General features: G+C 39.5%; 1 protein-coding gene across 1 annotated transcript in view; it reads right to left on the bottom strand.

The window, feature by feature from the left end:
* Positions 1–22,383, bottom strand: part of NRDC (nardilysin convertase) — a 44,816-nt gene that overhangs the window by 11,383 nt on the left and 11,050 nt on the right. The window contains 18 exon segments of the mRNA XM_060773492.2: positions 4,066–4,204; positions 5,162–5,193; positions 5,744–5,906; positions 7,804–7,931; positions 8,306–8,456; positions 9,316–9,367; positions 10,611–10,730; positions 11,177–11,263; positions 12,045–12,168; positions 12,391–12,495; positions 15,573–15,627; positions 16,770–16,828; positions 16,915–17,035; positions 19,009–19,086; positions 19,445–19,514; positions 19,697–19,770; positions 20,748–20,805; positions 21,479–21,601. Coding sequence (XP_060629475.2) covers positions 4,066–4,204; positions 5,162–5,193; positions 5,744–5,906; positions 7,804–7,931; positions 8,306–8,456; positions 9,316–9,367; positions 10,611–10,730; positions 11,177–11,263; positions 12,045–12,168; positions 12,391–12,495; positions 15,573–15,627; positions 16,770–16,828; positions 16,915–17,035; positions 19,009–19,086; positions 19,445–19,514; positions 19,697–19,770; positions 20,748–20,805; positions 21,479–21,601 — 1,739 coding nt within the window.

Below are 22,383 nucleotides of genomic sequence, written 5' to 3'. Positions count from 1 at the left end.
CTGAAGACTGCTGGGATTTTCTTGGCCGCACACACTTTTTCAATGAGCTGGTGGAATTGTTATGTCAGCTCAGGTTCACCCTCTTTAAAGATTTCAGCAGGAATCCCTTCAGGTCCACTAGCTTTGGCTGATGGCTTTACTCTAACTATATGATATTATGGAAGGGCCAATAACATTAGTCAAAAATTTTCAGTAGTCGTCTTCTTGAAAATTGACGGTGTTGTCTACTTTCCCTCCCATTACTTAGTTGTTGTTTGATTTATGATTTGGTTTATGAATGAAAAGCATTGAATTTTGCCATTATTTTTGTAAGCCGCTTTGAGTTTCCCCAGGGGTGAGAAAACCAACATACACACACACACACACACACACACACACAGTAAATAAATAAATCATAGAATCATAGAATCAAAGAGTTGGAAGAGACCTCATGGGCCATCCAGTCCAACCCCCTGCCAAGAAGCAGGAATATTGCATTCAAATCACCCCTGACAGATGGCCATCCAGCCTCTGCTTAAAAGCTTCCAAAGAAGGAGCCTCCACCACACTCCGGGGCAGAGAGTTCCACTGCTGAACGGCTCTCACAGTCAGGAAGTTCTTCCTAATGTTCAGATGGAATCTCCTCTCTTGTAGTTTGAAGCCATTGTTCCGCGTCCTAGTCTCCAAGGAAGCAGAAAACAAGCTTGCTCCCTCCTCCCTGTGGCTTCCTCTCACATATTTATACATGGCTATCATATCTCCTCTCAGCCTTCTCTTCTTCAGGCTAAACATGCCCAGTTCCCTAAGCCGCTCCTCATAGGGCTTGTTCTCCAGACCCTTGATCATTTTAGTCGCCCTCCTCTGGACACATTCCAGCTTGTCAATATCTCTCTTGAATTGTGGTGCCCAGAATTGGACACAGTATTCCAGATGTGGTCTAACCAAAGCAGAATAGAGGGGTAGCATTACTTCCTTAGATCTAGACACTATGCTCCTATTGATGCAGGCCAAAATCCCATTGGCTTTTTTTGCTGCCACATCACATTGTTGGCTCATGTTTAACTTGTTGTCCACGAGGACTCCAAGATCTTTTTCACACGTACTGCTCTCGAGCCAGGCGTCCCCCATTCTGTATCTTTGCATTTCATTTTTTCTGCCAAAGTGGAGTATCTTGCATTTGTCACTGTTGAACTTCATTTTGTTAGTTTTGGCCCATCTCTCTAATCTGTCAAGATCGTTTTGAATTCTGCTCCTGTCCTCTGGACTATTGGCTATCCCTCCCAATTTGGTGTCATCTGCAAACTTGATGATCATGCTTTCTAGCCCTTCATCTAAGTCATTAATAAAGATGTTGAACAGGACCGGGCCCAGGATGGAACTCTGCGGCACTCCACTTGTCACTTCTTTCCAAGATGAAGAGGAAGCATTAGTGAGCACTCTCTGTGTTCGTCCACTTAACCAATTAGAGATCCACCTCACCATAGTTTTGCCTAGCCCACATTGGACTAGTTTCCTTGCCAGAAGGTCATGGGGGACCTTGTCGAAGGCCTTACTGAAATCCAGGTACGCTACATCCACGGCATTCCCCGCATCTACCCAGCTTGTAGCTCTATCGAAGAAAGAGATCAGATTAGTCTGGCATGACTTGTTTTTGATAAATCCATGTTGACTATTAGCGATGACTGCATTTGTTTCTAAGTGTTTGCAGACCGCTTCCTTAACAATCTTTTCCAGAATCTTGCCCGGTATCGACGTGAGGCTGACCGGACGGTAGTTGTTTGGGTCGTCCTTTTTTCCCTTCTTGAAGATTGGGACCACATTGGCCCTCCTCCAATCTGCTGGAACTTCTCCCGTTCTCCAAGAACTCTCAAAGATGGTTGCCAATGGTTCCGAAATGACTTCCGCTCGTTCCTTCAGTACTCTTGGGTGTAGTTGATCTGGCCCTGGGGACTTGAACTCATTAAGAGCGGCCAGGTATTCCTGGACGACTTCTTTCCCAATTTGGGGTTGGATGTCCTCCAATCCCTCATCCACTCCATCTTGCTGAGGTTGAAGACTCTCTTTTTGTGAGAAGACCGAGGCAAAGAAGGCATTAAGTAGTTCTGCCTTTTCCCTGTCCCCTGTCAGCATTGCCCCATCTTCTCCTCGAAGAGGTCCTATCGCCTCCTTGTTTTTCCTTTTTCTACTGACATAAGAATAGAAGCCCTTTTTATTGTTTTTAATGTCCCTGGCAAGTCTGAGCTCGTTTTTTGCTTTAGCTTTGCGGACCTTTTCCCTACAGGTGTTGGCTATTTGTTTGAATTCTTCTTTGGTGATTTCTCCCTTTTTCCACTTCTTGTGCATGTCTCTTTTGTGTCTTAGCACAGTTAGAAGTTCTTTGGACATCCATTCTGGCTTCTTTGCACTTGTCCTATTTTTTCTCTTTGTTGGCACGGTTTGCAATTGCGCCTTGAGTATTTCACTCTTGAGAAATTCCCATCCATCTGTAGCTCCCTTGTCTTTTAGTATCTGTGTCCACGGAATGCTGCTCAGCGTTTCCTTCATTTTTTGGAAATCAGCTCTCCTAAAGTCCAAAATGCGGGTTTGACTTGTCTTAGTTTCGGCCTTCCTTTGTACCTCAAATTGCAGGAGCACATGGTCACTTGCCCCTAAGAATCCTACCACTTCGACTGCATCGATCAGGTCCTCCGCATTTGTTAGGATGAGATCAAGAGTAGCCAATCCCTTGTTGCCTCTTCTACCTTCTGGACCATGAAATTGTCTGCAAGGCAAGCGAGGAATTTGTTGGACCTTGTACTCTTGGCCGAGTTTGTTTTCCAGCAAATATCGGGATAGTTGAAATCGCCCATGACTACTACATCTCTTTTCTGTGCCTGTTTGGTCAACTGTTGGCAGAAGACTTCATCAAGATCTTCCTCCTGGCTTGGGGGTCTGTAGTAGACGCCTACAACGACATCTTTTTGAGTCCCAGTTCCCTTGATTCTTATCCAGATGATTTCAAGCTGGTTTCCCAGATTGCTGTCTTGAATTTCTTCTGCAGCATAAGAGTTTTTGACATATAAGGCTACTCCGCCTCCTCTCCCCTTTGTTCGGTTTCTGTGAAAGAGGTTATACCCCTCGATATCTACATTCCAGCGATAGGAGTCATCCCACCAGGTTTCAGTGATGGCTATGATATCATATTTGTGGTGTAGTGCTAGAAGTTGGAGTTCGTCTTGTTTATTTCCCATGCTCTGTGTATTAGTGTAAAGACATGTGAGCCCCTGGGATCTTCCCTTGAGCTGTTTAATTGGGATTATTGTGCTTTTGGTACTTGGTCCTTGTTGTGTTTGTGCAGCCCTCCGTTTAGCCTTCTGGCGATTCCCAGACATTATGGGTAAAGTAGTGTTCGCAAGGCTGTTGTCCCCCTCCCCCGGTGGACCTAGTTTAAAGTGCGTCTAAATAATAAATAATTTCTGTAGAAATATTCTTTAAGCGATTCTTCTGAACCCTCAAAGGTCAGTGTAGCTACATTTGTTCTAGACTATGCCACTGTTTAGATCCAATAGATCCACTTGCTATTGTCAAGGCAGCAGCACCATAAGCTGAAAACATGATAGAATTTATGGCATCAGCCACAAAAACAAAGGACTTATATAATTTTAGTCCTTTCAAGTACCTATTATCTAGATTATGAGTCAAAATGATCCAAATCCAAAGCATAACCAGTTCACTTAAAGAGGCCGTGGAAGAAAGACAAATGGATGAGGTCTCTTGTAAGCCGTGTCTTTGGAGTTTTTTTTTTATAAAGAAGTCTCCCTCTTTTGACACTAGCATTCCCTGAGAAGATGAGCTCTGATAAAACCTGTTCCGGGCAAAAGAGGACCCCCAAACTGTAGACAAACCTGCATAGAAGAGCTAAGGATCCAATGAGAAAGATTTTATTTTGATTTAGTGACACCCTGGCTGTGCTTGGGAGGGAAAAAAGGCTACATGATTCTGAGTGACTTCTTATCCACTAGCAGAAAATGAACTTTTCCATAGTATGCAGAAGGAGTAATAATGATGGGGAAAGAACTGAAACATCCATATTTGACATCACCGCACCTGGTAGTAGACTGTGACTTCAGAATTTGAATCTCCCTTGTTAAGCGTTTTCACTTTGCACAGCAGATGGCAGCTTGGCAAGTCCACCACCCGGAACTGCACTGGACACGGATGTACGAGTGGAAGGAACTGCAGCTTTCTTAAAAGAGTCCAAACATCAGAGTCAACTACAAACTCTCTTTATCTCATCATAACAGTCATCTAGACCAAGGATAGGCAGAAAGGAGATCTGAACTTAAAGGTGGCTCACTCAATGATTTGTAATATATCAGCAAGTGTATCTACTTCTGAATTAAGAAAAGCATTTCCAGACCCACTGCCTTAAAACATGATGTTATAAATAAAAATAATTGAAAAAATTGTTGGAGAGGGTGTCAAGAACCAGGAACATACATACATATGTGGTGGCAATGTAAATATGTAAATAATTTTTGGGAGAAAGTATTTAGAGAAATAGAAGATATAATGAATATGAAAATTGAGAAAAGTTCTAGTATAGTATATATAAGGTAATTGGGCAAGAAAAGATAGTGAACTTTGTTCAGTAATCAAATTCCTGGCTTTAGAATTCTGTGTCTTTTGCGTAAGAGCCTAGTTGGGGTACCTCAAGACTGCAATAATACAAATTAATGTTGCTTCATTTCCTGGCGAAACAAAGGCTTCCCTTCTCATTACAACAGCCAAGATAGAAGAGTAAAAATGTGACATGATTTCCTCCTACTTTTACCTAGGGACATGAGGGACTTTTACAGCCAAAACATTTTTTTTTTGGGGGGGGGGGGGGGAAGGTTTGAGAATTCTGTGTAAGGATACAGGAAGAGCACAAAGCCTCTGAACTCCTTTCAAGGGTCCAATGCACTCCTTCAATGACTGGCGCATGTCCATTCTTGGAACAGACAATAGAAACCACTGATGAAACTTGCTGCAACATCAGTGTTTCAAAATGCACAAGCTTGCTTCTGTTTTCAGAAATACTGCTTTGACAAGTTTGAATATTTAAACGCTTGTGATTCAACAATACCAAGTATATTTTCTCTAGTTCTCACTATATTTCATGGCTAATGTAATATTTTCATGATGAAAGGAAAATACTCACTCCACAACATAATCCAGAAATTCTTTTGATTCCTAGAATGAAAGCGATAAACTTGTAAAACATGAAGAAATGACAGTATTGCAAAAGCTCCGAATCAGAAAATAAACTGGGTACATAAAACATATAACATGTAAGTGTCCATGTGTTGAAGGAATTTCAGATCTTCACTCAACCCTACATTCACTGCCAAGCTACAATTATAAACCATTTCTATTTCACTGCACTGGCCAGGCATGAGATTATAAAAATACAAGGTTTGCAGGATCCCTGTGAAACTGATAAACTGCAAATAAAGACATTTCGATATTTTTACCTGAGAGAAAACCTTTAGGAATTTCTAGGTCTTCCAGCACGACTCTATGGACAATTTCTACAGAATTGCATTGGGAGACCTAGAAAATCCAAGAGACATGTTCTCTCTAGAAATAAATCAGCTATGAATAGATAAAAGTCAACAAAGAGATCAGAATTAGCTGCTGTGTTACTGCACTGCCCTAGCTCAGCGGGACTAAAAATCTATTTTAAGAGAAAAAGACAGGACAATTCAGAGAAGCAAAGCAAGCACATGAAATGTATACTTACATGACTTGTGAAGTTTCCTTGGACTAAACCTTCTGCAAAGAGCTGAGATTTGAAAGCCTTCACAAACAACAGAAGAGAATCTATGGAGAGGCCCTTCATGAGTGTCTCATATTTCTCAGTCATAGACCATCGGCCGTGCTCTAATATTAAGAGACGTATATCCCTATAATGAAGACAGACATGTATTCAATGAAAATGGCTTGCCTCTGGAGCTCCTCATATAAACTATAATGGGCTACAAAAACTATACAGGTGCCAGTGTGTTTATTTAGGTCTTGCCTCATGTTTCTGCCCTCGTTTTTATGAAACCAGATCTTCTCACACTAGAAACCTGTCATATACCGTATTTACTTGAGTATAAGGTACCACTGATTTTACTGTACACTTCAATTTTTTTAAGCCTGACAGGCAAATAAGGATTTGCTGGTGGATGTAATGTGTCCTCCTGTTGAGTTCATGATTGGCAATGAGCTCAAGAAAGCAGATCTCACCAGGAGCTTAATGGGAGGAAGGCAGAGAACTAACAATGCCTCGCTTGGGCTCAAGGAAGGGAGGGAGCAACTTCAAATCTGTTCTGTAGAGTGAGCCTGAGCTTCCACCTCTCTCTCTTGCCCTCACTTTTAACCCTGGGAAAAGGAGTTGCAAGAAGGAGAAGAAGGGGAAAGCAAAGAGGAAGAAAGAGAGGAAGGCTGCATTCTGCTTGGATCAGTGCCTTTCCAACTCTCCAAAGGGACGGTGCTTTTGGACTGCACAGGTTCAGACTTGGGTTGGCGGTGGGAGAAGAGGAGCCATATGTGTGAGTGGGCAGCAGACATTTGGGGCTTTCGTGGGACTTAAGGGAACCAGGAAACCAAGAGGTTGGGAAGGGTTGGTGGCTGAAGAGTCCCACTAGTTGGCTGGCTGGGGGGAGGCGGCGCTGTAGAAGAGCTACCAACCGGTGGGTCTGGGTGTGCGATTCTAATGCACCATCAGGTCTAATGCACACCCTAATGTTTGAGACATAATTTAGAGGTATGCATCACACTCGAGGAAAGAGCTGAAGCCAGGTTGTTAACTGGGACTGGCTACAGGGAGCAGGCAACCCCGTTGTTGCAGCAGCTTCACTGGCTGCCAGTCTGTTTCTGGACACAATTCAAAGTGCTGGTTATGACCTTTAAAGCCCTAGACAGTTCAGGTCCAGGCTATTTGGCTGACCACAGCCTTTTGTATGAACCTATCCGGGTCCTGAGATCTTCAGGAGAGACCCTTCTCTCGGTTCTACCTTCATCTCAAGCTCGGTTGGTGGGAACAAGAGAGCAGGCCTTCTAGGTGGCTGCCCTTTGACTCTGGAACTCTCTGCCCAGGGAAGCCAGAATGGCCCCTTCCCTGCTGTCCTTCTGGCGGCAGGCGAAAACCTTCTTATTCAAACAGGCTTTTAAAGGTTTTTAAAATCAAGTTGGAAGGTGCTATAATTTTTAGCTTTGAACATGTTTTGATCGATTTTAACTGTGAATTTTTAATACTGTTATGTTTAATTCTGTTTCAATGTTTGCATATTTGTGTATTTTAAATTGTGTGTTCATATGTTTAATATAAGCCGCTATGAGTCTCCTGCAAGAGAGATAAAGCGGGGTATAAATAAGCATTGTAATAATAATAATGACAACCTCAACTCTTGTGTGAGAGAATAACTGGGAGCAGCTCTTCCATGGGGGGGTGGGGCATGGGGGTGAAGGTGGTCAGTATGCATGTCGCCTGCATTACCTTAAGGCTTTCTTTCCAAAGATCCTAAACCAATGTCTAGTCATCCTGCTCTACCCAAAAATAGAGAAAATATGTCTGCTGTTTCTTCCAAGTGCCCTTTACCTACTTCATTTCCTAATATACCGAAATACCCCCAGAAAAGCCCAACATTTAATGAAAAGCAAAAGGAAACAAGTTTATGCACATTTCCACAAATTTGAGATATTAACTGTGACTTTCTTTCCATAGACTTCGCTTTTACCCAAGCCTGCTGTTAACTGTAATCCATTATCTCAATCTAGAGACTCATTCGATTTTTAGGCATTCTAGGCACTTACTTTGCCAGCGTCTCTGGCTTGATGAGGATGTTGAAGTAGGTCTTTTTCAGGTGCTCAGTTATCATCTCAAAAACTTCTGGAGTAAAGCTGAAGTCAGCTAAATAATCAATGATGAGTTGGAACAGCAGCTACAACAGAAATTTAAAGTATAATAGTCTGAAGCAAAGATTTGGAAGTTCTTTCTATAGTTGTAAGGGGACAGGGCAAGCATTCTCCCAAAATCGCCTTTGCTCAATGCCTTTCTCTCCCACTCCCTCTCCCTCTCTTTCGCTCTCCCTTGCTCCCTCTCTTTCTCTCTCTCTCCATGGAGAAAGGACCAGATTGCAGATAATAATTCATAACAACAGTGATTTCATTCAACCCTATGAACTTTCCCAGGTGCCAACAGACTCACACTTCAAGAGAATATAGTTCTCCATTCCAGCCCAAGAAAATTTATATCCAGTATGGTATGCTTTCAGAAATGACACTTCCCCCAAATCCAAACTTTGACAACACTTACTGGTAGTTTGTGATTGAATCCTTTGGCACGAATTATTAATCCATGCTCTCCAGTAACCAGCTTGTACTCCAGTTGAGCAACATCTGCTTCATAGGCAGGTTCAGCCAGATTGTGGGCAAGGATGTTCACAAACGTATCAAAAAGGACCACACTAAAAACAACCATACAAGAATCTGAATGACAACCAGTCATAATAAAACTCTTTGCAGGTATACAGTTCATTCAAGCACAATATTCCATAAAGACAACATATTTATTTATAAAAACAACATACACTACCAGGACCTTAGACCAGTGGTTCGCAACCTGTGGGTCCCCAGGTGTTTTGGCGTACAACTCCTAGCAATCCAGGCTAGTTTACCAGCTGTTAAGATTTCTGGGAGCTGAAGGCAAAAACATCTGGGGACCCACAGGTTGAGAACCACTGCCTTAGGCCATGAGTGACAGTCAACATCTCCAGTACATGTGGTGCAATGGAAAATGCAGTATTTATTACGATCACTTCCACCTTTTATCTCCAGTTCTTTATTAATAATAATATTTCATTTACTTCATTTATATAAAGCTTTTATCACCCCTGGGGGGTGAATAATACAAGATGTGACATACCATAATCCCTAATACAAAGGGTTTATGATATGCTAAACAAAAGCTATTAGTTAAATAGTTTCAGCTATTCTAGTGACGCAATGGGTTAAATCTTTGTGCTGACAAGACTGCTGAACAATAGGTGAGTGGTCGAATCCAGAGAGAGGATTGAGCTCCCTCTGTCAGCTCCAGCTCCCCATCTGGGGGCATGAGAGGAGCCTCCCATAAGGATGGTAAAACATCAAACATCTGGGCGTCTCCTGGGCAACGTCCTTGCAGACGGCCAGTTCTCTCACACCAGAAGCGACTTACAGTTTCTTAAGTTGCTTCTGATACAAAAAAAGTTAATTTGAAATATTCTTTCCAGCACAAAACAAAGCAAGTCAAAGAACAGAATAGACAAAAAAGAGGGTGGCTCTTACTTTTCGGCAGATTGCTGGATCAACGGTGAGATTAGATGGAAACGGATATAAGCTGAAAGAAAAGATATAATATAAATAATGGAAACAAGTAAATTTTCTTAAGGGCATCAAGACTCATATTTCCCAATAGTTCTGAAAATACATGACAGCTTCCCATGTTTAGCAATGCCACTCTTGATTAGACCCTTCAACTGTGCAAACAAAATTTAATTATGTAGTGTAGAGGTGGAAATCCATGGTCTTGTATCCTACCCAGTACAATTAAGGTGAGATGTTATTTCTTGCTGATGTCCTATGAGAAAGGATGGGGTATAACTCAAATATACCAACAATGTGTTAAACAACATGTGGAGGGCCACATGCCCCTCACCCTCCTTTGAGTGACAACATGCAGTGGAGAGGGTCTTCTGGATTCTTGATGTTCTTACCTAATGATGGGAATGGATGGGGACATGCAGATTGTTGGGAAGAAGAAAGGTACGCAATCAATCTAGTCAAATGCTGATTATGTCTTATAAAGCCCTATATGGATCAAATACAGACTACTGGCAGACTTATCTCCCTGTATGAGAAGGCTCAAACTCTGAGAACATTGGAAGAGAATTGTGTCTCAATTCTGAGAGAATTGAAATGTTCTATATAGGAACATTTCAGCTGTTATTGCTGCCACTGTCTCCTTGGTGGAAGACAGCTTTGTACAGCAGTGCCATTTCAACAAAACTGTGACTGAAAGACTGCTTCAATTCCACTATCAACTCCACTATTCACCCCACTATCATCCCCCAGTACTCTAAACCAAGGTTTATTTACAAGAAAAATTAATTGTTCCAAATCTTCACTTCGTAAAACCAAGAAACCAGCACAGTCAAGTGTATATAACAAAGAACATGGAAACAACTTGATCCTTCATATTATGAACACATTGCTTGGTTTGGTCAAACTTTGAAGGCTAATTCTATTCAGAGGCATTTAAAATGGATAATTAAATTTGGAGATGTGGCTCTTTACATTGAATAGAGATGTCTTTTAGCATATATCCATTTTACCATTAAAATGTATTTGATAAAAACCACTATATCTAACTGGGGGCACATATGATTCCGGTGAATCATATGTGTGTTAATACATGCATTAAACTCAAGAAGCATTGTAAGGGTGGGTATCTGTTAAAACAAAAAGATCAAGAAGTCATACAAAAAAACTTAAGAGATACAGCACTATCCAGAAGATCCATTTTTATATGAGGAAAGAACCTTTGAAATTTTAATAAAAACATAAATACAAAAAAGTGTTACCTTTAGGGATTTTGAATTTATCATCCTTCTTGTACCACAAACAACCTTGCTGGGTGCTCACAATACTAACTGGATATTCTGTCTGGGGACAGTCGGGGGCCTTCAGAGCAAAATCAGTTGCTAATTGGCAAAACAGAGGATTATTATTTTATATTCCCAAATATTTACTTACAAATATAGAAAGTTATAAAAATTGATATACTTTTAATAATGGCACAAAGATGAAGGTGACCGAGAAGCACTCATACAGAAATCAATTCCCCAAACATGCAAGTTACTGAACTGACCAAACAGTTCAAGTGACGCAACACCAGTGAATGTGCTGTTGCATCAATGGACTACAGCACAGCATCCTAAATTCCAGATTCTTCTGTGTAATCCTTCCTAATTTTGGAAGATACACCAAGAAAGAAGTCCATTTAAATCAATCTATACCATTCAGTTAGAACTCAAAAGAGGGCTTGCCTTTTTTCCCTTTAAAATTGGAACAATGTCTACATACATACAAAGGGGAATAGTCGCAGTCAGGGCTATGACAGGAATGTATTAATCCAAGCCTCACTCACCAATATATCTGTTTTCTTCAGGGAGATGTAACTCTGGATTTAACAGAAAGTCACTGGCCCACATATCTCTCCAGTATGGATCAATATCTGTAATTAATATTAAACAGATGGGCTTAGTAGAAGTACACCTGAGTAGGATGATAGGTCTGATAGATTGTATTCCCAGATTATGAGGAAAGAGAACACCTGCTATGTTTCCATAAAGTTTATCAATAATTATTGTTATTCAAGACAGAAATTTAATGGATTTGATTCTGACTTAATTAAAAGTAGAATTTACCCAATGAAATTAACAGGATGATTTAGACAAGATGATGATGATGATCTTGATTTCTACCCTGCCTTTCTCCCCGTGGGGACTCGGGGATTTACAATAACATCACACAACCCAGTAAACTTAAAAACTTGGGAAATACAAACATGAAAAACAATTAAAAAAATATTTGTGTCATGGATACAAGTTAAAATTGTTAAGATACAATAAGGATACAATAAATTCAACCATACTTCTTCACTGCCTAGACTAGAGGTTCCTGTCTAGAGGTTCCTTATTATGGATCATGTGATTTTAATTGATGTTTAAATGCTATCTTTTTAATGAGTTTGGTTTTAACGTTTTTGTTTATTTACTGATGTATTAATATATGGTATTGAATTGTTGCCTTTGTAAGGCCACCCTGATTTCCCTTCGGGGTTAAGAAGTGTAGGATATAAATGTGGTAAATAAATAAAGAAGTAAATATTCTCCCAGAAGCAGACACTCAATGATCCATTCATATTACAATCCCACTGCAATATCAGGCATAATGGATTCCATGACCATTCTCTGCCTCTAAAACTATTTCAAAAGGATTCAATGCTGTTTTACCTTCACTACTGTAGAGTGTACCAAACCACTTTTCTTTCTCATGGCATTGACCTTCATGTGAAGCTGATAACAGACTAAGGTTGGCTCGTTGGGGTGTCAGCTTCTGAAGAGCTGCAGAAATGACCTGAAAACAGAGCACATCTCTATCAATGCAAAACTTTGTAAGCCAACATAATTTTGAACACGAACCAAGGAAAAATATTTTCAAATCTGCTATATGGCTGGTCTACTCCACAAAAATAAGACCTAATATGGCGGGTGCTGTTTTGGGGCTGCAGGGAATCCTAAGGTCATACCAGGATCCTTTTTGGCCAAAATGATATTTTCCTAAAGAGAGTCCACTTACTTCTGGCTTGTATTCAAAAAGAAGTTGGTCTCCTGTCAGAATGTCCTCCTTTGGAAAAAGCTGCATATTTTCACATAGACTTTCCACATATTCAACTGGATCAATCTAGAAAACAAACAGCATTGTATTACTGTTTAATAATTTGAACAATTGTCCCTTCGACCACCAGTTCTTCCACCGAATGTGCACTGGCTTTGCAACTTACACAATAATTAACTGCACCTAATCAAGAGGTGGTAAGCCTGAAGTGGTAGATCTGTCCATATCTGCAGCACCCCATTCGCCTGATTCCCAAAGGTATGGCACCAGCAGAAGTCAATGTATGCTTGAATGTATGTCAATGTATGCTTGAAAAGGTGGAGAACACTTTCATTCAAACCAGGCTCAGAATCAACCTACCCCCTCCCCACTCAAACCTTCACTAATTTTTATAAAAGCAATTCATCTGAATACTTCCAAGCAACACCCCAAAAGCAAACTCATTAACATGAAGATTTAAGGCTCACTTATTGAAAAGAGAAGTCATCACATGATCATTTTCATCAGATCTACTCTACTGCTCTAAGTCACATGTGTCAAATGAAAGGCCCAGGGCCAAATCTGATCCACCATGTCATTTACATGGCCCCTGAGGCTTTCAATACCAGGACAACATAGTTGCATGTATACAATCTTACAATTACAAATGGAGCTTTGAACGCAACCATAAGGCTGATGTGACCCTCAGTAAAAATGAGTTTGACATCCCTGATCTAAATTGTGGGATTGCTACCTGCTTGAGCTACAGGAAGATCATGGAATACAATGAGAGACAGTTTTTGCTTCTTTTTGCTTACTTTATTCACACCTGAATAATGTAGAACATTTTCCATGAAAAGCTAGGATTACATTGTCTCAGAATTTGTACTAAGTCTGGTTTTACCTGCTCAGAGGACTAAAGAGTTCTAGAAGGAAAAGGATCCGAACTCCAGCCAACTGAAAACATGAAACTTAGAAGGACACATGTACTACACAAAATTTGCCAATTTATCATAACTGTGTTGGAGGAAGCGACCTTCTCAAGCCTCCTCTATTTGATGTTTGTCTGTTTTTATAATGTGTCGTTTTATAACCTGAAGTACATGTCTTATTTGATTCGCAGTTTCCTTATCTCTGTATACCTAAAGCAGTGGGAGGGGCTGCAGTTCACGTGACTGACTCAGTGACAGTTTAGAATGTTCAGTTTTAAACAGGATGACAACTAGAGAATGTCAATTGAGGAATGACTGTTAGAGAAGTGTATTGTGCCTTGAATGAGCTTGAGCATAGAAGTCTGTCAGATTGCAGAAGCTCATGTTAAGAAGTTAGAAACTGTTGAGGCTTGTGTTTTAATTGAAAGTACTTATTTATTTATGACATTGATATCCCACTCTTCTCACTCAGAAGGGTAAAGTCTTATTAAAGAGAGCTGTATAAAGCAGTGTAGGTCGCTTACCTGTAAACATGGTTTCCCGAGTGACCACCTGTGGATTTGCACCTATGGTAATTCATGCGCTCGAGACTCAAACAACCATTAGCTAAGCCACGCCCACCTCCGATAACATAAATAGCCCCCAGCAGAGCTAATGGTCAGTTCTTTAAATCCGCCGCAATCAGGTGTTTCCTGCTGGTCTGCTGGAAACATGGGATCTTCCACTGGTTCTGGTTGTTTTGGAGTGGGTAAGTCTAATGCCTTAATTAATCTTGATAACAAGGCTGTAAATTTTGCAACATCCTCATTCATGTTAGTTCACAGGTGGTCACGAGGGGAAAATACAGTTTATGAAGAAACTGTTAAAGATTATACGGTCAAGATACAAACTCTCTGAAACGTGACTGAAGTTTTTGATCCTTGACAAGAAATGTGCCTGTATCTTTAAATACATGAAGTAATCAATAAACAAAGTTTGTTAACTTTAAAAGAAGTCTGCTTGCATCTTTGTCTGTTGAAAGCATCAAATAGAAACAAAATATCTACATGCTCAGCGATCATCTATTACCAAATAAAGTCTGCTAACCCTATTGGATTGTGATCCTAAAAGTTCATTATCCATTATCCCCAATAAACTCAGTGTTTTTTTTTTTTAATATTCAGTAGAAAATACTTAGGTGTATATATTATCAAATTTCTAGTCCACATAAGACTTGATAATTTGGCCATACATAAATGTCATCTTACACTGGGTATTCCTAGAAGGTTGTTCCTATGAAAATTAAGTAAAATATTGAGATAGCAAGGTAGAATGAAGAAGTTGACTAAGAGAAGATGTTAGCAGAATGTTAATATTTTCATTCTATATCTTTAAGGTGGGAGGTGGGAAGTCCTTTTTGACTTTTTAACTTTATTATTTTAAATATTGTTTCTGAATATTAAATTTTAACGGGAATATACTCATAAGTGATAAAAGTCATATACTGGAAAATTACTCTTTACAGCAACACTTATATTGTTAAAACATAAATATAAAAATTAAAATAGGAATTAAATCTAGATTCTAAGTTGCAAAAATAACATTAACTGCACAAGGCATCACTAATTCAAGAACAGCATAACCCAAATATCTTCAAAATGAACCTGAATGAGGAAAGGGACAAAATTTCTCAGTAAGAACTAAGTATGCTCAATGACAACAAAATACTGATTCACTGTTATGGGGAAAGGATTAGATAGAAGGAGTAGTGGAACAGATTACAGTCGGCTATTTCGGATTTCCAGATTTACTCATCTATGCATTCAACTATCCTCAGCTTAAAATATTTTATTATGTCATCGCCAGTTTTATAATTTCTTATTAAATATGTTTGTGGTGTGATGATTATGCTTATTTTTATGCTCTGTAATGTTTTTCTCCCAATTTGGAGAAAAACGGGACAGAAATAAATAATAATAATAATAATAATATTTTAAAAACACAAAAAACAAACCTTGATTTTGCCATTTTATATAAGGTATATAATTTTACTACACCACCCTATATAATGGGACTTTGTACATAATGGGACTTGAGTATCCACAGATTTTGATATCCCCAGCAGATACCAGAGGTTCACTGTACTCTTTTTGCAGATCTACTTCTGCTTCGAAAATTTCATGAGGAATATTACAAGAAAATACTACCAAGAATGCTTAAAAAAATGGCCACAGAAATTTATAAACAAATTACCTGCTCTTGGTAATGAAATTCATTGGCTTCAATCTTCTGCATCTCTTCCCATATTCTGTGGGTAGAAAACATGTGCATCCTCAATGAACCAGCCACTTTTGTCAAGGAAGGAACCATTTCAGAAATAGTTACAGAACAAAAGTCAATCTTCAGCTACAGGCCAGCCCTCAAGAGACTTGAGATAATGTTAAAGGCCCAGACGGATTAAGGAGAGAAGAAAATGGGTAACTTTGGGTGCGTTCTCTTCCTGCAAGTGTTGGCTTGGAAGTAGGTTTCTGTTCCAACTGATTTCAGATACAGTCTTTCTTCAATTCTAAGACACACTTTTCCTAAATAAATGTCCAGATCTGTAGCTTTCTGGCGAAGAAATTATCTCACAAACAAAGTGGGAAGGCTTTATTTCAAAAGCATACATTAGGATACAAAACAAAATTCCAACTGACAGTTTATTTCCCTCATACCTCCTATCCATCACCCTGGCTCCTCCCCTTCATTGCTCTCATTTGCATGGAAACCCTCTCCCTTGTTTCAAATATACACAGGCCAGGTCTAAGGCATGGCCTAATGTCCTGGTTTCACAAAAAACCAGGAAATAAGGTCATGACAATAAATATCTATAAAAATGGGTTGGAGCTTGTATTTTTGTTGGTGATGGCAGTACTAAAATTCTGGTATGTCTTACAATCTATGGCGTCTTACAATTGAAGAAATACAGTCATATTTGATAAATTCTCCAAGGAGGCAAAAATTAAAACTCTCACTGATTGTGCAAGGAAAACACTAAGATAAGGCTTCAAATATTGCTGGTTTTGGAGTTCAACACCCAGAAACCCTCAGTCATCAAGGTCACTCTGGATTCTGGAAATTGTAGTCTGAAAGGATAATATTTTCAAATTATATGAAGGAAAGCTTCCTCTGGCTGCTTGGACGGTGTTTTCATGGCAGTGGAAAAGATAGAAGTGATGTCTCAAAAAGACAGGTAGGGGTGAAAAAAGCTAGATCTAGCCAGGGCTTTACCAACGTTCAGTTTACGTAGTCCAGATTTAAGCAGATGGACCTCAATGGAATTGATTTCCACAAGTAACATATCTAAAACTGGAAGGAGTAACTCACATAAGTCTATATTCCTTCACTATAAGAGGGGAAAGCCAGAAAGACTTGCTGCTCAGTAGAATGAAGCTGAAAAGCTTTCATTACCTTTGGTCTGGTCCTGTTTGCTGCAACATTTTTAAATACTGGAATACTACATGAGCAACCTGAAAATGGAAATGCAAACACTTTCAGGCTTTGTTACCTACAGCAGGCGAAAACAGTAGCCATTTCTAAACTGAAACTAATTTACCTCGTAGAAATGCTTGTAACCTTCATCCGTCAATGTAACACAAATACGGAAGACTGAGTACGTGGAATTTTGCTCAAATCCTGTTTCATCATTCCCACCGTATAATGCAAGGGACCAGAATCTGTCAGGGAAAAAATATATATATAACATATAAAAATAGTACTGTGTCTCTAGCATATCTGTTAGCTCCATGTATATCAGGAAAACCTACACCACTTGCTTTAGAATGGGCAAGTGAAATGTGTCAGCAAATGAACTTAGGGCAGAAAAAGAAGCTTTGCTCAATTTCAATTAATCCAGTTTGTTCAAGGAAAAGACTGTTTGCATCTTAACTGAATTTCAATAAGCCTTAATTTAATGACTCAATTTTCCCACATGGTGGAAATGTTTAGAGCAAAGACTTTTTCAGGAGACTTTTTCAAAGGGCTAGTCCAGGTCTAATGGCAATGAAGCAATTTGGGATTTGATCAGATTGTCCTAAGGCAGGGGTCCTCAAACTAAGGCCCGCGGGCCACATGCGGCCTGCCGAGGGCATTTATCCAGCCCCCGCGGCCTGGCCTGGCCTGACGCAAAGCCCCTCGCTGCTTGCCATGCCCAATTCCTGCGCCTGCCTCGGGCTGCCTGTCGGGCCTGCTCGTGATGCAACTTACCTGCCTCGCGCTGCCCCTCGTGCAAGCCATGCAAGGGAGGGGCTTCGTGCGAGAACAGGCCACGCATTGCAGCTTCCTTTGCCATGCCCGACGGGCAGCATGAGGACTGTATGGAAGGGGTCTGAGAGAAGCGCCTTTCCAAACAACCATGGGAGGAGAGTTCAAACGGAGGCCGAGGCCTGGCAGGCCCTCCTTCTGGGGCGCTGCTCTCCCCTCCCCGTCAGAATGTGAGCTTACAAGGCAGCCTCCCTTTCCCTCTCCCTTCCATCCTCTTGTGCAACACATCGGTTCCGCGTAGCAGAACCAGCCCAGGCTCCTGAGGTTGAGGAGGAAGGGAAAGGAAGGCAGGAAAGGCCCGGCAAGGAATTCTGAGGTGGGTTCTTGTCTTGGTTTTGAACACAAAAAATCCCACAATATCTGCTTTGATCTGGGTTTTTTAAGTCCACACTGCCATATATTCCAGTTCAAAGCAGATATTGTGGGATTTTCTGCCTTGATATTCTGGGTTATACAGCTGTGTGGAAGGGCACCCAGGTCCCCTCATACACATCTCTATATCCCAGAATACAAGGCAGAAAACCCCACAAAATCTGCAGTGCAGCCTCCCTTGCCCGGCTCACATGATGGTACGGCCCTCCAATGGTCTGAGGGACAGTAATCTGGACCCCTGTTTAAAAAGTTTGAGGACCCCTGTCCTAAGAGGTTCTTTAAAACTCAAACTGTTGTGATATTTACAATACCTTATTGCACAAGTCTCCTTGTGGAGATAAAAAGCTGGGTATAAATAAACATAATAATCATAATCTATCTCATTTATTTATATTCACTTGTCAATATATGAGGATAATACATCTAATGAAGGCAAAGTGCAACTTAGGGCTTTATGTAGCCTCCCCAAGCCTCTTATTTTTGCAGCTCTTTATCACTCCAAGCACTCTGCATAACCTCTCATCCATTAAAAAGAAATGCCTCACTTGGAAGTCTTTAGGAACAGCAGAAGGCCTTTAAAAAAAGGTTTAAGAAAACTGTTTTACGGTTTTTAAAAAATAATCACTGTTAAGGACAAGTGAACTTTCAGCCATCTCCAGGTTTTGTTTTCCATTTTTTGGGAGCATCCAGAGCATCCAATGTAGATTCCTGACGCAAAAAAATGCTCCCTAAACCTGCAACAGTTGTGGACTTCTGGTCTAAGTCACGTTAGTTGAGAAATCAGTATTTCTCTGCACCATTTTTGTGAAATACTAAGTACACTACATACTCCTGGTTCTTTCCGGTTTACTTTCTTTAGTTGGCCACTGAGTAAACAGACATGTTTGTCAACAGTCCATATTAGAAAAAGAAAGTACAAGGATATAGAGTTTCAATGCAAGGTTTAAAACTTGAAGGTATTTTAATTTCTTTTAATATTGCAAACATCAATAGGCTTCACAGTGCAAATACATACTTTTTTCTGAGATATGAAAGAACGCTGCCTTTGCCTTCATGTCCAACAAGCCAAGAAATATAATGAAGAGGCTTCACTCTGTGTGTTGGAGAGGAATAAGAGAGCCATTAAGCATTGCTTGAAGATCCCAGTTTCTACCCATCATAGAAATTAGAAAGTAGAACATACATATATAAAACACTTGTCTTTGGAGGTCATCCCACTACGAATATCACCTACTACAGTTTCTACAAACAATAGCTTCAAATATTGACAAAAAAAGCGAGAAAGATCAACTGAAAATCCAAGTCAATTACATATGTAAACAATATGGCATTCCAAATGAAAATGACATCCCTGAAAGCATCAGCCTGACAATTCTTTATCAAAAATGTATTTATTGAACTAAGTTTCATGGTATCTATATGAGAGTTTCTATCATAATTTCTTTATTTACCTGTAGTGCTCTTCTTGTGGTGGAAGAGCCCAAGTGATATTCAAAAAGTGGGTTTTCCTGATTGGAACAACTAAAGGTAAAAGAAACATAGTAACTGTAAATATAAGAGAATAATTTTTCTGACTGTTGTCACCATTTTCACAATAATTTTCTTAAAAGAAAAAAAGCAGAAAGTGGGTGATTTTATAATAACAAAGACTGAAACATACGAGTAGTATATATTCATAACAGTTACTCATTGTAATCACTCACCTCTGTACAATTTGTGAAATTCTGGTGTTTCAAAAGGTTCGGTCAGGTGGCTAAATACAGGTCTAGGTAAATTACTTTAAAAGAAATAGGAAAGAAGAGTTAAATATCAGCATTTCCATTCAGGGAAGGTCCCATACTATTCAAAGCAATAAGGAGTTTTTGTGCAAAATCACCCTTCTTGATGAGGTTTAACATATCCAATACTTACAAATTGCCTGTTGTGGTTGACAGACTATATTCCAGCCATCAGCACCCCACCACCACCCATCGCAGTAAGTGATCTGTACTATCATATGTCTTCAAGGAAAAAGCAGTATGTATGGCCACATGGACACAGCCAGCTACTATGGACAAGGGGGTTTGGCATGGAGTTTCCCAAACTTACATTGTAATGATATGCAAACTATACTACACCAGATCCTGGTTTTCAACACAATTTCAAACTGATATATTAAAAAGTATTTTTTTAAAAGCAATTAACAAATTAATAGAAAATATTTCCATATTTCCATGCAAAATATGGTACCATAACTCTCTACGCTTTTTTAGGGCAGAGAACACCCAGGTATCACCATGCAATGATTGATAACACCGGCAAACAAATGTTTTGGTACCTCAAATTTTAGATGTGTTTCTGGGTATATTTGATATGCTGATTCCAAAATGGCACCAGTTTCCCCCTATCAGCTCTAGTTTTTGATATACAAAACACACGCTATATATCAGTCTTCACTTGCTCACCATATCTAAGAAACTAGAGCTGATGTGGTTGATTCAATGCAATTTTCTGAATCAGCATCCCAAATAAAACCACAATCAGGTTTAAAAACCAAGACACCAAGATTTATTTATTTATTTGGTTGGGCTGTGTAATCTTCTCTCCTTCCTCCAAACACTCCTCCCGCAAGCACTAAGGAAAAAATGGAAGTAAAGAAGCAATGGTGGATAAAAGGGTGAAAACAAATACCACCAGATGAGCAAAGCATGACCCACATGCAAAATGGTGCATATGATTTACACGTTACAAAAATGGTACAAAAAAGTTCCTTACTTATTTGGGATCTCTGAGAAGATTTCCGTCACCCATTTTTCCAGATTATCCAAGGTTTCTAGGAAGTGGGGGAAAGGAAGCTGAACACTTTTCATGGAAAGCAAGCAGCATATTCTCAGGAGGACATGGGTTAGGTAGGAGAATGTTTTCACTGCCTAACTTCTCCACAGATAAAATGTCTGTGTTGTGCTTCAACTACAATTAACACCTACTTCATTTTAAATATATAAGTGAAAAACGTATCTCAATATATAAATTAATTTAAATGCAATCCAATGAACTTGTATTTAAAAAGATAGTCCTGAGTTCATTGGAATTTACTTGCACAAAAATGTACAGGGTATTTCAAAAAGATGGATCTGATTTGAAATTGCTGTATCTCTGCAAACACGAACCACCCTTGAATGAAACTCTTACCACTTGGAAGGGATGGGCATAAAACTTCAAAGGATTACCATTAGATGCCTCTCCCTAGCTTCAGTCATTCGAAAGATGGTGACCCTATAACACAAGCCCTAATGAGATATTCTCCAGTTGCAGAGTTATTTTTTCAATTTGTTGAAAATGGTAGTAAAACTTGATAACTCATTAAACCATTTGTAACTTTTTCTGTAATTGTAACATGCTGCCTTAGTGAAATATAATGCTTTGAAAATGGTCTGTCATTTTAAAACACCTTGCATACAGCATTTCACTGTTTAGTTTTCTTTCATCAAGTGAACAAATGTTACCTTTAGATTGCACAGCTAATGTCATATAATGCGCTGAGTAGTAACGCTGCCTGAACTCCCTCAGTCTGGTATAGGTATCAATGTCTTTTTCTTTTGGCTCATGTTTCAGCGTGTCTGCATTACCTGTCAAAATGTTAACAACAGAAGTTGAATAATTCTATAATTCTGCTTTAAATTAAGTTACTTTTGTTTACATTTTTACCATTCTTCAGACTGTTCCTGCAGCTATTTGAGCAGAACAGATTTAACAGATTTATCCTCCTGCAAAGTTTTCTACTTTTTTCTCTACTGTGGCGTGAGGCTTCCTCCCGCCTCCCATCTTCATCTCCCTCTAGATTTTCCCTCTTTTTCTTTAACAAAGCCCCTGATACTGCCATACTCTAACTCAATAATTGTCTCAACAATAAAACTGAACTAAAGAGGGACCGGTTTACAAGACAGAATAAGAAAAACTGAAGGAAAGAATGAAAAGGCTATGACAGTGACAGATCAGAACATCACTTTGATAAGTTGGCACAAGAGAATAACCTCTCTGATCTCAGTTGGAAGCTATTCCACATACTGGGCACAAAACAGCAAAAGCTTTCCTTCACATATGCTATCAACTATATTTCAGTGAATTATGATATGGGAAGTAGGGACTCCCATAGAGTTTATATGTCAGGGTGATATAATTCTACTTTGATCCTTTTTTGAAACAACAACAACAACAAGTTCTTAATAAGCATTCATGTTTTTCTTAATAGCATAAATTCAACTTATTGCAATGAATCCTTGCCATGGGTGTTGAACAGACTTAATTGTATACATATCCCTTTAATTTCAGTGCAAATTAAGTTCAAAACTAATTTAGCCTACAATTACATATCCACTTATCTGGGAGTAAACGTCACTGAACAAAATAA

This window comes from Anolis sagrei, chromosome 4 (assembly GCF_037176765.1).
Source record: "Anolis sagrei isolate rAnoSag1 chromosome 4, rAnoSag1.mat, whole genome shotgun sequence".
Taxonomy (NCBI): Eukaryota; Metazoa; Chordata; class Lepidosauria; order Squamata; family Dactyloidae; genus Anolis; species Anolis sagrei.
This window is presented reverse-complemented; position numbering and strand designations above follow the sequence as displayed.